This window comes from Penaeus chinensis, chromosome 36 (genome assembly GCF_019202785.1).
Source record: "Penaeus chinensis breed Huanghai No. 1 chromosome 36, ASM1920278v2, whole genome shotgun sequence".
Lineage (NCBI taxonomy): Eukaryota > Metazoa > Arthropoda > Malacostraca > Decapoda > Penaeidae > Penaeus > Penaeus chinensis.
The window spans coordinates 21,846,885-21,864,384 of record NC_061854.1 but is presented as its reverse complement, the minus strand read 5'-3'; the positions used below and the strand labels follow the sequence as shown (position 1 = coordinate 21,864,384).

Here is a 17,500-nt window from a genome sequence, read left to right as displayed (position 1 = left end):
TTAGTAATTAGCCGTTCTGACGGACAGTGTCGCAGCTTCTCCACAGCAGACCAGATAAATGTTGGTGGCCATACCATGTGTCTGGATCCTGTTTACAATGTGCTCTGGAGGTAATAGATGTATTTTCTTTGTTTTCTTCTTCTTTTCTTTATATTATAGCAAGTTAACTGCTTGTATTGATACATTTCAATTTTTAACATTAGACCAGTTTCATTAACCACATGCCACCGAGGAAAATGAATAAAAAATGGGGAAAATGCTGTGCTCATTTTTTATATATTTGTGAAATGTCTCTGTGAAATGTCTCTCAGTCAGCTAGTGCTTAGCCACAAAGGAGTCAATTAGTAGACCTTGTGACCTTTCACCTTTCCTATAATTGGCAGAAGTATTTTTTACTAGTGTTACAAATATCAATGGTGTTTTTTTGTATTATAGTCATTATAATTACCACAATAAAGATAACAGCAAAATAAGATAACGTAAAATTTAGGAAAAGGGTAAACAGGTGAGACAGGCATTACTCGTAATTGGCTCATTGGTGACTTAGTATAAGTGTAGCCATCTATGTGTAAAAACAATTAAACAAGTTAATTCGGCATTGGGTTAACAGGTTTATGTGAAATGAAACTCTAAAGTGAAACTTATGATATCTTGGAAAAATTCTCAAACTTTGCCTTTTTTCTATAGCTATGACAACAGTAGTCAAGAAGTCCGTTGTTACAACATTGTGGCCGCTGAGGCCCAGAGGCTCAACAATGGAGGGACACAGGATGGTTTACGGGACCTTCTCTCTCCAGAACTCTCTCTGCCCATCTTGCCAGAGTACCAAGTATCTCGGGCACAGGTGTGTAATTTTTTTTACAGTATATATATATATATATATATATATATATATATATATATATATATATATATGTGTGTGTGTGTGTGTGTGTGTATATATATATATATATATATATATATATATATATATATATATATATATATATAAATGATAATTTCATGAATCCCAGTGGTACAATTATTAGTTTACAGGATATGTTACTTTTAGCAAAATGATATTTCCAAATTTTGGGTTCCTTAAGTATTATTGTTCTCTTATTATCTACCAGGTGGCACTACACATGCTGTCATGCATTGATACTGTTACATGGGCGCATGAGCATGGACTAACTGTGATAGAAGATGATCCCCAGACAGTCGCTACCGTAAGAGTGTATACAAGGGAAGACTTCACGCCAGTCAACAGATTTGATAGTGAGCCACTTCTATTATTTTTGTACTGTGTTTTGTAATGGACCAGATATGATAGGAAAAGATTATATGGTGTATGAAATTCCATTATGTTTACTGTTTTCTACCAAATACCTGCAACAAAATGTCTCTAAGAAAACCTTCACAAGATATAACCCTATGTTACTCAGTGATTTCCCTTCATTTCTACAGGTCATGGTGGAGGTTGGGGTTATTCTGGCCACTCTATTGAGGCCATCAGGTTTATGTGTGATACAGATGTTCTTATTGGTGGCTTTGGACTTTTTGGGGGCAGAGGAGAATACATGGGAAAGATCAAGGTAAGAGTTACAGGTTTTTGTTTGTTCCCTTTTTTTTGTTTTTATGTGTGGGTGTGGGTGTGTGTGTGGGTGGGTTGATGTGCGTGTGCATGAGTGTTTCCTTGTTGTTTTCTTTGTTTTTTCTTCATAAAGATAGCTCAAATCTTATAATTGCTGGTAAATATCTAAAGGGTAGCTTTTGTATTATAAAAGGAAGTCACCTATGTTACTGTAGTACATTTTTTAAGTAGGTGTAATTTGATCATGATATAATTGTTTTCTAGGAAGTATTGTGGTTCATCTAATTGAATCTGATTCTTTATTCTCAGCTTTTTGAGCTTGGCATAGAAGGAGGTGATCAGGAAACTGATGGAGAATTGTTAGCGGAGACTGAGGAAATGCTGTATGAATGTGGTGCTCGACAAAAGTATCCCATGCTCTTTGATGAACCAGTGCCAGTGCAGGTTTGTCAGGAAGGACATCAATATTCTTTCTCCTTCATTCAATCATTCACTCACTCATGTGCTTCGTCTCTCCATTTCCCCCTCTCTCTCTTTCTCTCTCTCTCTCTCTCTCTCTCTCTCTCTCTCTCTCTCTCTCTCTCTCTCTCTCTCTCTCTCTCTCTCTCTCTCTCTGTATCTCTCTCTCTCCCTCCATCCCTCCTGCTCTCTCTCTCTCCCTCCATCCCTCCTGCCCTCTCTCTCTCTCTCTCTCTCTCTCTCTCTCTCTCTCTCTCTCTCTCTCTCTCTCTCTCTCTCTCTCTCTCTCTCTCTCTCTCTCTCTCTCTCTCTCTCTCTCTCTCTCTCTCTCTCTCTCTCTCTCTCTCTCTCTCTCTCTCTCTCTCTCTCTCTCTCTCTCTCTCTCTCTCTCTCTCTCTCTCTCTCTCTCTCTCTCTCTCTCTCTCTCTCTCTCTCTCTCTCTCTCTCTCTCTCTCTCTCTCTCTCTCTCTCTCTCTCTCTCTCTCTCTCTCTCTCTCTCTCTCTCTCTCTCTCTCTCTCTGTATCTCTCTCTCTCCCTCTCTATCTCTCTCTCTCCCTCCATCCCTCCTGCCCTCTCTCTCTCCCTCTCTCCCTCCCTCCCTCCCTCCCTCCCTCCTCCTTCCCTCCTTCCTTCCTTCCTTCCTTCCTTCCTTCCTTCCTTCCTTCCTTCTCACTTCTCTCTCCTCTCTCTCCTCTCTCTCCTCTCTCTCCTTTCTCTCTCTCTCTCTCTCTCCTCTCTCTCTTTCCTCTCTCTCTCTCCTCTCTCTCTCTCCTCTCTCTCTCTCTCTCTCTCTCTCTCTCTCTCTCTCTCTCTCTCTCTCTCTCTCTCTCTCTCTCTCTCTCTCTCTCTCCCTCCCTCCCTCCTCCCTTCCTTCCTTCCTTCCTTCCTTCCTTCCTTCCTTCTCACTTCTCTCTCCTCTCTCTCCTCTCTCTCTCTCTCCTCTCTCTCTCTCTCCTCTCTCTCTCTCCTCTCTCTCTCTCTCTCTCTCTCTCTCTCTCTCTCTCTCTCTCTCTCTCTCTCTCTCTCTCTCTCTCTCTCTCTCTCTTCTCTCTCTCTTCTCTCTCTCTTCTCTCTCTCTTCTCTCTCTCTCTTCTCTTCTCTCTCTCTCCCTCCCCCTCCCCCTCCCTCTCCCCCATCCCCATCATCATGTTGGAATATTGAAAGTGCTGGTTAATTTTTTTTGTTTTCATTTATTCATGGCTGTACTTAATGACCTAGTTCATGTATATATAATCTCACTACTATTCCATGTTTGTCATCTATTTTTTTTCTTTCTTTCTTTCTTTTTTTTTGGTATAATTATCATATTGTTTTTTTATTACTATGTTCATATACCTATTCAAATGCTTTAAAATACTGACATAAACTTTTTCCTTCAGGCCAATAAATGGTATGTGGCCTGGGCTCGAGTGAGTGGACCAAGTAGTGATTGTGGTTCTTCAGGTCAGAGTATGGTCACAACAGAAGACCAGTAAGTCACTGTGCTGTTGAGTAGTTATAACTGTTATGTGTTTGGCCTATATTGTTTAGATATGTATGTTATATCTTATAATCAATCGTAACCATGCTTTTCCTTTTTTTCTCTCTTTTTTTCCTTTCTTTCCTTTTTTTTCTCTTCTTCTTCTTCTTTTTTTATTCACTCCTCTTTTTTGCTGTTTTACTTTTTTCCTTATTGCCTCTTCCATTTTTTCATATTCAGCAGTGTTCATCATGAAACAGTATTCATGATATTAGTACAAACCAGTAAAGAACAAAAAATCATATACTTTCCAGGGTCATTTTCTACTTCAAGTCATCCAAGAAATCCAACAATGGGACGGATGTAAATGCGGGTCAGATTCCGCAGCTGCTCTATCGTATAACCTCCCAGGAAGGTGCTGTCGCCCCCCGGCCCACACAGGACTCCACAGAACCTATTCCCATTCTCTGCAAGGCATTCTTCATGACTGTCAGAAATGTAAGTTTAAAAGGATTTACCAGTTGTTACCTGTAGAATGTAATTGGATTCCCTCAGGCTTGAATGAGATTTGGCATAGGTATAGGGTGCATTAAGAAATGGAAGTTGCACCCCACAAATGGAAGTCAAACAGTTTATTTCCATATTAGGTAGAAAATTCAGTAAGATTACATATCACTGCTCTGAATCAGTCTAGTCCTACAATTTTCCAGGTATCATTATTTTTTTTTAATTAGCTGAACTTTTTCTTATTCTATGTCTTTTTCTCTTTTCTTTTGTCCATTTCAGTGACATTCAAGAAATGCTGTATAAGTAGAGGGATGATGTCTAAGAAAAAAATTATGTCAATCTAGAACTTTGTGCTTTCCCTATGAATAATAATAAATGAGCCTATCAGTTTCAAAGTTCAACAATCAATAATGCATGTTTCCAGAAAATGGTGTGCAAAGTCTCCATTTCCTCTCTCTCTATACAGCAGGAAGCCAGTGTGGGTGTTAAGAGGCCTGGACATCTGATACTCACTGGGTTGATGTTATCATAAAAGACATTAGATTTTGCTTGAATTCTCAAAAACAATGCTGTTTTTCACAAATATTCTTTGCAACACATTAGCTGAATGACCTACAAAAGTTTGAAATAAAGTAAAACTTAAGTTGGTTAATCTTTATGGTATGAACACACTAAGCTAGGGCAAAGTGAAGATAATATTCTTTTAGAGGACAAAAAAATTGTAGTCGTCATGATATGAAATATTCTGCAGACAGATAAAGGAATAAGATTGTAGAAAACACCACTCACAGCCTAAGTCCACTCAGTCGTCCTGAGTTTCAGCTCTATCTTGTCGCACATACCAAGGTGAAAACAATAATTGCTTGGGGGTGTCATCAACCCCTTACCACAGGCAGTTGCCCAGTCACACAGCAACTTGGATTGTTTCATAAATTTTGTGATGTTGAGTTTGGGACTTAATCTCTAATGAATGTATCCGTACTATAGAGAATTATGCTTAATCGATATACATGTGTCTTTTGGATCAGGGTGTCTTACTGCCCACACATCCCAAAATCCAGTCATAAGGCTTACTTGAGTGGCAACTCTCCCAGATGTATGGCTTGTAGGCCCTACCCTCACAAAAACATGTGCAGTGTTAAGACACTTTGCTTCTACTCCTGATATCTCTTTTTCTGCATAAGTTTCTTATTTTTATTACTCTTCTTCTTCTTCTTCTACTTCTTAATATTCAATTTTCTGTAATACAACCTGCATTGCTGCTCATGGCACCAGGAATACAAAGCTGAGCATGGAAATGGCTTCCTAAATGGAGCCAGCTCTCTTCTAGTCATGGCTCACGGACATTACATTCCACACTCATATATTGATGGGAATAATGCAAAATTGCCAAATAAGTCCATAAGTGTACTTGAGGCAAGTCTTTTCCATCACCTTGGCCTTCATCCTAAGCGCTCATGGCAGTAGGTTCACATAACCCAGCCTACAGCCAGATTTTCCCGTGATGGAATGTTCGTGTCACCAGCCCCACGGGCCAGATTTTTTCATGACATGATGGTCACGTCACCCGGGGTTGATTAGACTAGAATGGTTTCTACAAGCCACAGTTGACTAAAAAATTAGTGCACTCCTTCCTGGTGATGGCTTGGACTTCTGTGAGCTAGACATCCTACTACCTCCACCTTTCTACCCCTCCCCTCATTCTTGTAGTTGATGTTAGACCTATTCCGTGCAAGCTGCCAGAGAACATAAGGGATTAGTGTTATATATAGTTAAAAGATTTTTATCCAGGGAGAAAGATTGAACCCTTTCTACATATTGCTCTTTGTATAATCTTTCTGTATGTGTTCCACATGCAACATATGGGCATATCTTGAATAATAATTCCTGATATACATTTCTTTCTTAACTTTCAGGATGTTTTCCAATCATTGCTTGATTTATTAGGCTGGGCTTGGTCCACATTGAGATCCTGTGTTGGAGAAGTAAGTTATCAGTACAATCCTGTTCTTGTACTGTAAGTATTCATTTACTTGCCTGGATACTTACATAGAATCCTATTACAAATCCCATAATTTTTCAAAATTTAATAAAGAAAAAAAAATTCATAATGGTTACTTTTTTCCTGGAATGTTGTGTTTCATTTTTGGAAAGCTGAAAAACATTTACCTAGGATGTTTTTGTACTGCAGTACATGTAAATCATCTTTTCTAAACCTCTTTTACTTCTTTTGTAGCAATTTAGTCATGTTGGAAACACAGGAGCCAGCCCTACTGTTGCTATGCTTGATCTCCAGCGCTTGGTGTATATCTGTTGTGCTTGTCTGCGTCTACTAAGGATCTATATCAATGAAGTCTATCCAAATTCAGGTGAGTTTCAGAAAGGATGATAACCTTTATTTTGAGGATAAGGTTGTTTCTTTGTTATTTGATTTTTTTTCCCTTGAAATAAAAAAAAAAAAAAAGGATGTACAAAAATGTTTAACCTAATTCATAAGTTGTGAGTTCCATTAGTTATGGAATATAAAGGCTTATAGCTTCATAATGGCATATTCTATTTTCAATTAGTGCGAACATTGAGAGCCAATGGCGAGAAAGGCTGCCTTGCAGAGAGTGTAGCAGATGTCAGAGGTCTCCTGAGACAGATGTTATCTGACCCAGTGCCAGCTCCCTATCCATCTCGCAAGGGAAAGATGCGGAATGGTAGAGGTAAGAATGGTTTCTTCATATACTTGTCTTTATGTGTGTGCATAAATCTGTTTTTATATTTCTCATGTTTTTAATGAAATCCTGTTGCAATAATTACAGAATAAACTTCATTTTTGTGTCTGGATCTTGAAAGCTGCAGGTATATATTAGACTTTTTTCTTTTTCATTTTCTTTTTTTTTTTTTTTGTAAAAGTAGTTTTTCATTTATTTTTATACCTTTCAGAAACAGGACCATTAACACGTATGGTTGTATCAGTATTAGATGAATGCCACAAGACTTTTGTATCATGTTTCCATGCATTCTATCCAACTGGTCAGTTAAAGTGGGCTTGCTTGTGTGACCTACTCCTCTCCAGGGATGTCGTCAATAAAGTAAGTTGCCTGAAACTGAGATTTGTATATTCATTGCTGGTAATTCATGTGTGTTGCACCATTTATTATTGGTGACACAATGTGCAATCATGTAATAACAAGTGATTAGTTATATAAAATTTATAAGAGATCAGAATATTTAGTAGATTGTTTCAAGGATCCTTCTCAAATTTTCACTCATAGCCCTTCAGGATGTGGATAGTTATGTGACTTATCTCCTGATGCGGTAACATAGCTGATGTTTGACAGTGACAAAATTAGAGGCACTTTTATTTTTCACAGAACATTGTTTTATGTGAGAATTTGTTTTGCTTTCTTTGAAAAGAGTGAATCCTGTTTTCCATAAAATATGTTGCATTATGAAAGATATGATGAGAACAAGGGAGGCTGTATGGGGAGGAAAATCACACAAGAGTAAACAGTGATCACTACCGCTCAGACCAACAAGTTGAACTATTTACTTTAATTTTTATCATTTTGTAGCATTTATGATGTATGTTAGACTTTTTATACTAATGTACAATGCAAGTGTGCAAAGTATGTATTCATTTAACTTCAAGATAAAGTTTTGTGAAGCAAGAATGTCATGGTTTCTGTCATTTGCTGGAAATTAAAAAGTTGATAGGAACAGCTCTCTTAGTGATGTAATATAGGAATGCTATATGAATGTTAGCATTTGATGATTGGTAGAATTAAACATTTATTTCTCAGAGCATGGAAGAAAGTCGAGACAGTGACCGCCTGCTGAGTGCTGTCCTTGCTTCACTGTGCTCACCAACAGTCAAACTTCGAGCCACCTGCCCCATCCTCACTGACCCAGACACAGAGGTCACCCACCGACCCTCACCTGCTGACAATGCTGCGCTCTCTACCCTCCAGCCTGGGGATCTTTACCGATATCCCTTACTGGTAGAGCATATGACTTACAAAACCCATGTGAGTTAAGAACTCCTTCTTTATTATTTCAGTGAAGGATGAGATGTTTGATTCATACATGTGTGTGTGTGTGTGTGTGTGTGTGTGTGTGTGTGTGTGTGTGTGTGTGTGTTTTTAACTCAAAAATATGCCAAAGGCCTTTTTGCTGTATTGATTCTTTGGGGCATACCCTAAAGAATGAAAAGGCCTTTGTCATATTTACTTGTTTTCTTGATTCTCCCTTTGTTATCTATTTGCATATATATATATATATATATATATATATATATATATATATATATATATATATATATATATATATATATATACATTGTATTAATTATTCATATATATATATTTTTTTTCCGTAATCTATGGTTTATTTATCTAACATTCTTACCACAAAACATAATTATTTCAGGTGGACAATGGTGTAGGGATTGTATGGACTTTCCGTGAAGTATTAGATCGCCTTCTGGGAGTTGCTTGTGGAAGTGTGCGGCAGGCATTACGAGGAGAGAGAGTTGTTCCTCTGCCAGCCCTTGTTCACAACACTTGCCTCCTCCTGGCCGCAACAGTTGCAGAACTCTCAGCTGAGACAAACTCTGCTGAAGTGGGTTTATTGTTTGTTTGTTTTTATAAATATATTTTTTATTATTTCTTTGTCTGTCTGTCTCTTTCTCTCTCTCTTTCTCTTTCTCTTTCTCTTCTCTTCTCTTCTCTCTTCTCTCTCTCTCTCTCTCTCTGTCTCTCTGTCTCTCTGTTCTCTGCCTCTCTGCCTCTCTCTCTCTCTCTCTCTCTCTCTCTCTCTCTCTCTCTCTCTCTCTCTCTCTCTCTCTCTCTCTCTCTCTCTCTCTCTCTCTCTCTCTCTCTCTCTCTCTCTCTCTCTCTCTCTCTCTCTCTGTCTCTCTCTCTGTCTCTCTCTCTGTCTCTCTCTCTCTCTCTCTCTCTCTCTCTCTCTCTCTCTCTCTCTCTCTCTCTCTCTCTCTCTCTCTCTCTCTCTCTCTCTCTCTCTCTCTCTCCCTCTCTCCCTCTCTCTCTCTCTCTCTCTCTCTCTCTCTCTCTCTCTCTCTCTCTCTCTCTCCAGGTATATATCGGTTAGTGTGTATTTTATTAGATGTTTAGTCAGTTTAAACTTTCATCTGTATCATGAATTTCAATATGGAATAGTACTGCTTTAATGTGAACATGTAGATGCTTATGTTACAAATGAAAGTTAAAGCTAACAAAATATTTAATAAATGCATTTTTGAGCAATTGATCTGAGAACACCTTTGGATCCACATACCCTCATTTGTAAAGCATGATTTCACTCAGGACAATTTTGGGGTCAGTAGCCTATACTTAAGAACACGTTTATTGAAGGAAATTGCTGTATACCCAAAAAGATGTGTAATATCTTCATTGTATGCAGCACATCCAATATCTTTTTATTTATTTATTTATTTAGTTTTATCTAATATTTCCTTTTATCTCTAGGGTGAAGTTCCTGCTGGTGGCCGTGTCCTGCACATCACAACATCTAGGTTCACACGGACATCTCAGAGCCGGACATGGAACACTGGCAATGGATCTCCAGATGCCATCTGCTTTGCCGTGGACAGACCAGGCATCGTTATTGCTGGTGTATGTGTTTATGGTGGAGTGGGCACCTATGATTATGAGGTGGAGCTGATGGATGAGAGTGGAGGAGGTGGCCAGGACCCATCTCACACCATGGAGAGGTGGAGTGTCATGGAGGTGGCCAGAGGTACCTTTGGGCCAGATGACTCGGTTGCGGATATTGTTGAGATCAAATTTGAACGCCCAGTACCAGTCAAGGTAAGAAAACTTGCTGTCTTGTGATTATGAACCATGAAGACATTTACTTTAACTTTACTATTCCATTTTATATGTCTTTAAAAGCAGTTTATCTTCTTTTCATCATATATTGCATTATAGTTGTAGTAGATACCAGTCATTGTACTGTAGTTTATGACACTCAGCATTGATATTGGATTTGTCTTTTAACAGGAAGGGGTGAAATATGCAATTAGACTTTGCAATCATGGTGGAAGAACTAGCAATGGTGATGGGGGCCTTGCATCAGTCAAGGGACCCGATGGCACCACCTTCACATTTTCAGCTTGTAGCTTATCAGTCAACGGAACTAATCACATCAGAGGCCAGATTCCTCACATAATGTATTACAGGTGAATTAGACTAGAGTTTAAAAGTATCGCAGACCATTGAGGTAATCATTTATAAAGGTTAATTTCTTGCCCATATATGTTTACCATAAATAGGCATGTTTTTATATAGAAAGATAGATTTACTTATTTCCCTTGAATATTTTCAGTACTCCTCAAGACCCAGAAAGTCAGCAGAGTACAAGAGAAATAGCTGAGCAGCAAGCACGAAAGTCTGCTTTAGCAATGGTGGGGAGCATTGTGCGGGTAGCAACTGAGTTGATGATCATGGGCCTGGGGGTAGGTGACGAGACAGCTGTGGAGGTATTAGGGACAGCCCCCCTTATAACCATGTTGCTTCCACTGGTCTTGTCACATATTGGGCCTGTTGCCACATCAGATCCAAGGGTGAGTTATCTCATATAAAACTGTTAAAAATATATTGAATTTTTTTTTTCAAATATCCAGATGTATAAATAAAATGAAGACAATTATGAACCTGAAGTTAAACTTTGATACAGAACAGTATGCTATGTGGAGGGGAAATGTAGAACAAAAAATGTGGGTGAAATATGACATGCAGTTCTAGAATTAATACATCACACTCATTACATTCCATTTGCATGAAGGAAAGAGGCAGGATAGTGAAAAAGATGAAAAAGAACACCAGTTTTTGACAGTCCATGCACAATCCTGGTGAATAGGGGTTACTCCACAGTGCATGGCAAGCCACAATTTTGGTGAATAGAAGTTAAAGGTTGATTTATTGACATGCAGTGCAAAAGAAAGTAAATGATTATTCTGTATAATTTTTTTTACAGAGTGCCGTAACAGTGCTTGGTCTAATCCAGGAAATCTTGCCCCATGTAGCGGCACTAAACAACCTGAGCCTTGTCACACAACAGACAGCCATCCCAGAAACAATAGAGGGTTGCCACACCACCACCAGCCACCACTATGCCTGGGTTGAGAGTGATCACCCTTATAAGCCAGCTACTGTGGCCAATTATAGGTAAGTAGGCCTTCTTGGTTTAACCTGTTTCTGCCGGGTCATGTGTATAGCCATCATAACAAACCGATTGATCTGCCGGGTATGGCTATAGCAGACTCTTGCTCCAAATGGCAGGAGAGATACCAAAATCGCCAGAGTCAATGATGCCGAGAGATTTCTAATACGGTCGTTTAAGGGTTAATTATCATGTTTTACCCTTGTAGTTAGTATTGCTAGAAAAATACTTCTAAAAAAAAAACTTCTCACATAAAATGATTAACTATACCATATTACTTCATAGTATAGATATATTCCATATTTTGTTAGTTGTTACAGTAACATAATATTGCAACTTTAGATAAATTCTTATTTCAAATTCTGAACAGATTTTATAAGGAATGATTGTTTGTAATTTGCAGAGTGAGTTTCCCCAGCTCTGTTCAATGGATGACGTTGGAGTTCGACCCCCAATGTGGTACTGCTCAGCCAGAGGACTCATTACAGGTGATGCACACTATAGGCTTCTTCTGTATGCATCATAAAAGTTTATTCTGGATTAAAGTTGATATAAATCCACAGTATTTGCACAAGATGCAAGACACACTGCCCGGCACACAAGTCAATGCAATTATCATTAAATCTGTTGTTTCACATGGAAAATCAGGTATCTGTGTAATGGCGATTAGCATTCACCCTCTACATGTTTCAGATCATATGCTAATGTTGATAATGAAAAATTTGCAACAGAGGAAAAATATATATCTCTTTGTATATATGTGTGTGTGTGTGTGTGTGTGTGTGTGTGTGTGTGTGTGTGTGTGTGTGTGTGTGTGTGTGTGTGTGTGTGTGTGTGTGTGTGTGTGTGTGTGTGTGTGTGTGTGTGTGTGTGCGCGCGCGCACATGTATAATTCCCAGCATCAACCTCTCCATCCCTCTCTGGGCACTTGTTAGTTTCCTTTCTAGTAATTTGATTCTAGTCCATGTTTCTGATCCATAGATCATAACTGGGAGGATTGGTTAAACACTTTTCTTTTTAAACATAATGGTAAGGAGCCTCTTAGTATGCTACTATGTCTGCTGAAGGTGCTCCACCCTAGGCGTATATATACTTGTCCACTACCTCTAGCACTTCACCTTCTACATGTGTCTGTTCGAATTGAACTCTGCTGTTGAACATGACCTTAGTCTTTTAATTGTTTATCCTTAACCCATTGGTGACAGGTGTAGAAAACAAAAAAAAAAAAAAAAACTACGCTCTGTTGAACCACAGCAATGCGCTGACTTTGAGCATGTGAGTTCGGTACATCAAGCCGAATCACTGCCTCGGGGCACTTTGGTACACCGCCGCACGCCACATTTCGAGCGGTTATCACGCCTATTTTCAGACTTTCTCTGAGTTGCTGTATTTCATTTGCAGATTCACTAAAGAGAACAATATCATTTGCAAATCTTAGATTGTTTAGGTATTTGTCTCCTATTTTGATACCCTTTTCATTCCATTCTAGCTTCTTGAAAATTTCCTCAAGGCAAGCTGTCTAACAGCTTTTTAATTGGTATTTTATTGGTTTTCGTGTGGAGCTTGATGGTCTCTATCACATCTTTATATATATCTTCCAACATTTTATAATATACCTCCTCTATTCCCTGTCTTCGAATAGCCATTACTCCAGGTATTTGTACAGTCAAATGGCTTTTCGTAATCAGGATTTCTTGTATTTGTTTATTTTTTCTCTTATTTGTGTAAGTGTGTGGATGTGATCTGTTGATGAGAATCCACTGTGGAAGCCTGCCTGTTTTCTAGGCTAGTTAGAATCCAGACTGTCAGAGATACAAGTTCTATTTGTGGCTGTTGATTTGAGTTGGATAGATCCCTTTTAAAGTTTTTCATTACTCTTATGATTTCATTCTTATTATATATCACTTTTCTGTCTGGTTTCTTTATTGCATACATTTTATTTCTCCCTGTTCCGAGTCTTTTTAGCTGTTTTCATGCTGATAAATGAGATCATTATTTCATTTATTTGAGTATTGAATTTCCGTACATCTTCTCTCTTCTTTTTATTTATAGTCCTTGTTAGTTTACCCAATTCTATCTTGTCCCTGTTTGATGCGTGGTGACATGCGTCGAGGGATTCCCTCTCCCAACAGCAAGACGTTTGCCAGAAATCACCGTCACTGATGGATTAAAGTGAAGAAACCCTTCATAGTTTTCAAACATTTCCATACAAACTCCAATCCTATGCTGCAAGTCACCAACCAGTTTTTAACCCCTTGGTGACGGGTGAAGAAAACTAAAAAAAACTCTACGCTTTGGCGTTCAATGGCAATGTACCGACTTTGAGTGCGGGAGTTTTGGTACATCAAGCTGAATCACCGGCTCGTAGCGCTTTGGCGTGCAGCCGCATGCCACATTAATATTATGACCATTGGATTACCTAGTGAATTGCATGCTTATGTTAATTTTTATAGCAAAAGAGCAGAAGAGTCAATATTTTTCAGTGAATTAATTAAGGCATATTCATTACCAGGTGTACGTACCAAGCCTGAGCAGTACAGAGGTAGACATTGGTACAGGTGGGCTGCCCATATACAGCGATGGCCAAGAGCGAGGAACAGCTGTGTCGCAGGACCAAGAGGGAGCTCCTCCTCCATACTGGGCTGTTCTGAATAAATTTTCTGGTACTCAGAACTGGCCACACCAGACAGTAATTCTTCCAGGTGAATCTTTTCTTTTCTTTCTTACACCATTCATTGTATTTTGCTATTATACGGATGTTATTATATGCACTGAATGTATGTCAAAACCAGTAGTTCTTACAGACATTTTCTTTTTGCAGGACATGAGGTCATGTTCTCCTTAGAAACCGCTTCTGATTATGTAAAAGACGAAAGAGCCAACACATACGGTTTTCGGGTCCTCATTGTGGGTTACGAGTGGCCACCAACTCCTCCAGATTCTCTAAGACACTTGGAGAAAGAGTTGTCTTACTTGGGAGGGCTGTGTTCAGCATCCCTTATCAAGAAGGACCTGTGCTTACCACCTATTGCAGGTAACCTCACAAATTTTATGTTTCTTAAGGAATTAGATCTCTGAAATATTCAAGATTTTAAATTTCTTGTAGACATACTTAACCCCTTGGATCTGGTTGCCTCACGGAAATCACACGGCCCAAAATCCAAGCTGCTCTGCTGGGTACTGGGCATTTTCAGCTTTTTTGCCAATTTTGCCATATACATTTGTTTATTGATGTGAATATTGCTCAAGCCCCTTTCAAAATGCCAAATGAGTCTAATCACCCTCCAAGAAGTTTGTGCACCTGTGGAGAGATTTTTCCATGGTGAGAGGGTCATGTCATCCAGATTATAGGGATTAAGATTCTTCTCATTTTCTCCCTCGTTTTATGAATTTCTAACCAATTTTTTGTTTGTTGTAACCAGGTGATGAATTGGATGAGGATATGGAACTAGTTGAGGAAATGTCACTGCAGGTGTATCGAGCTCACCCAGGGCTACTGAGTAAAGGGTTTGCCCTCTCACACCCTCCAACTATTCACCAAGCTCTCGATGGCGTCATTCCATTCAGGTAAGACTACCTAGGAAACCCTTGACTATAATTCCTGACTGGATCACTAAAAGAAGTCATCAATTGTGTGTTGATATTTTTAATAGTTTTTTCTTTCTCTTTCTTTTTCTTTTTCTTTTTTTATAGCTGAAAGAGGTTACTGTTTGTTACAAGATATGCCATCTTCTTAGCTGAGATGGTTTTGATTTTGCAGACACAGTGAAGGAGACATTGTTGTGCCTGTTGCAACCATGGTCATACAGAAACTTTTACTTTTTGTTTTTGTGTTTGTTGTCTTTTCATTTTTTTTTTTTTTTATTCTTTCTTTCTTTGTTTTTTGTTTTTTTATTTTTTATTTTCTTTTTCTTAATAGTAGTGAATAAATGTAAGGGAATCAATTGCTGGAGGTTAATAATATTGCAAGATATTTTACAAGTTATTGAAAACTCTTCAGTGCTTCAAAATAAAGTGAAAGGTAATGAACAATGAGTACTGAGCCTTTTTTGTGTGCAATTTCTTTGAAAATGTTGCATATGAGTAAGTGAAGATGGAACCCTCACCATCTTTACACTGTATATATAAAGATTGCTTAGAAAATTCAGATTTACACACATAAGGTCATCCTTATATACCCATTCATGTAATCTACACTCAAAGAAAATATATATATATATAGATTTCATAGCTCAACACACAGACCAAAAATATAGATATATGTATTGCTCTCATAACTCTCCATTCATGCAAAAAAGATTTATATCGTTTTCAAAATTGTGCCATATCGTGCACTGAGATTATCTGAATTAAGTATTAACCCAAGGCCGACGGGCATGAAGTGTGCGTGTATGCCATGCCCACTGTGAGTTTACTTGTTTAATTGTTTTTACACATAGATGGCTACACCTATACTAAGTCACCATTGAGCCAATTACGAGTACTGCCTGTGTCACCCGTTTACCCTTTTCTTTGGTTTACGAAAATATCTTAAGTTATCTTATTTTGTTGTTACTAATGTTTATATCATTATAGTAATTTTAATTTTTATAATAAGAATAACATCGATATTCATAGCATTAGTAAAAAATACATTTTTCCTGTCAGTTCAAGGAAAAGTGAAATCAAGTAAGGTCACAAGGGCTACTAATTAACTCCTTTGTGGCTAAGCAATAGCAGAGCCATCTATGTGCAGAGACATTTCACAAAAAATATTTTTAAAATTTATTCATTTTCCCCAGCGACATTGGGTTAAGTACATATCTGCCATAAAGATGCAAATCATCACTTCACTTACTAATCTACCATTATAAGTTTTAAATAAAAAGTTTACATTTCTTTCCTTGAATGTATATGTTCCAGTATATTCATACAAGTCACTCTCACTCTGCAGTCTATTTGGTTGTAAGGACAACCATCATTTTGCTTCATATCTTGTATTTTTTTTGATTTATCACAATAGTTACAGAAATCTTATGATTTTCATGATTTTAAACATTTATTTCTTCCGCTTTATGAACCTCTTACTGCCAGGCACGCCTATAACTGTCATGAAAAAAAACTTATTGTGACAGGTTGCGCTATAGGCCAGTGAGTGGGAAGTTCTGCTATACATAGTGGACTCCCTGGCTAAAAGGCTAGGTGGTTGCCAGAAGTCACCAAAATGACTGACACCCAGAGATTTCTAGTATTTCATATTTTTTAATTTGTGTAAATATCCTCTTTATGGAATATCCATGTCAGCTGAAACATTTCATAATTTGTTTGATAATTCTGTCACTCTTGTGCAACTAGTGTTGTATCATATATATTTTCTGTAATTAAAATACAGAAAGTCATAATCCCTGAAAGCCATTGAAAACAAGTTCATGGCCTTGTTTTTCATGTTTACAAAGTTAGGAAACAAGTTATTGTTTTTGTTATATATACATACAAAGCTAGATTTGATTTATCATCTATATAAGGATTTCAGAGAGACCTTACAAACTGAGATAAAAAAGATATATATAGATGGTTACCATGCAATGTACCTGAACAATGCAGTCAATCCCAGACATGAACATTTCATTACAGCTTTCAGTTAATCAGGGAGAGTTAGGGCGGGGCAAGATTGGCGCAAATATTGGTCTTGTTTCATCTCTATGCTGTCAGTGATTTTGGTATTCTTTTCTCTTTGGCTGCTTTCTTGGCCTTCTTGAGTTTCATCTGGTCTCCCTGCAACCTCTGTGTCATAGGCGCTGCTATCATGCTTATTGTCTTTACTTTTAATGCTCTTTATTCTTCTAGTGGAAACATTTCCATCACTGTATTGAGAACATCTGCCAAAGTCTTTCATCTCTTGGGCATTGTCAAAGACAATATGTATTTCTGTTTCTTGGTATCTCTTGGGATCTGGCTGGACCATTGCCCAAGCACCTTGACCTGTGGAAAAGTACAGAAAATTAATGCTTTTTGCTGAATGTTGCATGCACTCTCTCTCTCTTTCTCTCTCTTTCTCTCTCTCTCTCTCTCTCTCTCTCTCTCTCTCTCTCTCTCTCTCTCTCTCTCTCTCTCTCTCTCTCTCTCTCTCTCTCTCTCTCTCTCTCTCTCTATCTCTATCTCTCTATCTCTCTCTCATTCTTTATATCACTTTCTCTTATTCTTTATATCACTCTCTCTCTTTCTCTCTCAACTCTGTCTCTTTTTTTCTTTCTTTCTTTATTATTTAATTTAAAGTTTTTCTTCCCCTTTCTTTCTTTCTTTTTCTGTCTCCTCCTCTCTAACTCTCACCCCTAACTCTCTCCTATCATTT

At 38.1% G+C, this 17,500-nt stretch overlaps 2 protein-coding genes across 3 annotated transcripts in view; one reads left to right on the top strand and one right to left on the bottom strand.

The window, feature by feature from the left end:
* The window catches only part of LOC125044663 (E3 ubiquitin-protein ligase MYCBP2-like), a 100,520-nt gene that overhangs the window by 22,018 nt on the left and 61,002 nt on the right, over window positions 1-17,500 (top strand). The window contains 21 exon segments of the mRNA XM_047641460.1: window positions 1-110; window positions 688-844; window positions 1,113-1,257; window positions 1,447-1,574; window positions 1,883-2,017; window positions 3,413-3,504; window positions 3,807-3,990; window positions 5,916-5,984; window positions 6,236-6,368; window positions 6,567-6,707; window positions 6,931-7,079; window positions 7,791-8,015; window positions 8,416-8,607; window positions 9,474-9,815; window positions 10,008-10,186; window positions 10,333-10,570; window positions 10,984-11,174; window positions 11,573-11,657; window positions 13,682-13,871; window positions 13,991-14,203; window positions 14,592-14,736. The exon segment at window positions 1-110 is cut by the window's left edge and continues 50 nt beyond it. Of these exon segments, the coding sequence (XP_047497416.1) occupies window positions 1-110; window positions 688-844; window positions 1,113-1,257; window positions 1,447-1,574; window positions 1,883-2,017; window positions 3,413-3,504; window positions 3,807-3,990; window positions 5,916-5,984; window positions 6,236-6,368; window positions 6,567-6,707; window positions 6,931-7,079; window positions 7,791-8,015; window positions 8,416-8,607; window positions 9,474-9,815; window positions 10,008-10,186; window positions 10,333-10,570; window positions 10,984-11,174; window positions 11,573-11,657; window positions 13,682-13,871; window positions 13,991-14,203; window positions 14,592-14,736 (3,443 nt within the window).
* LOC125044665 overlaps window positions 15,919-17,500 on the bottom strand; it is a 6,556-nt gene continuing 4,974 nt past the window's right edge. For both annotated transcript variants that reach the window (XM_047641463.1, XM_047641462.1), the window contains exon 6: window positions 15,919-17,130. In XM_047641463.1, the coding sequence (XP_047497419.1) occupies window positions 16,790-17,130 (341 nt within the window). In that variant the 3' untranslated portion in view covers window positions 15,919-16,789. The remainder of the gene's footprint in view (window positions 17,131-17,500) is intronic.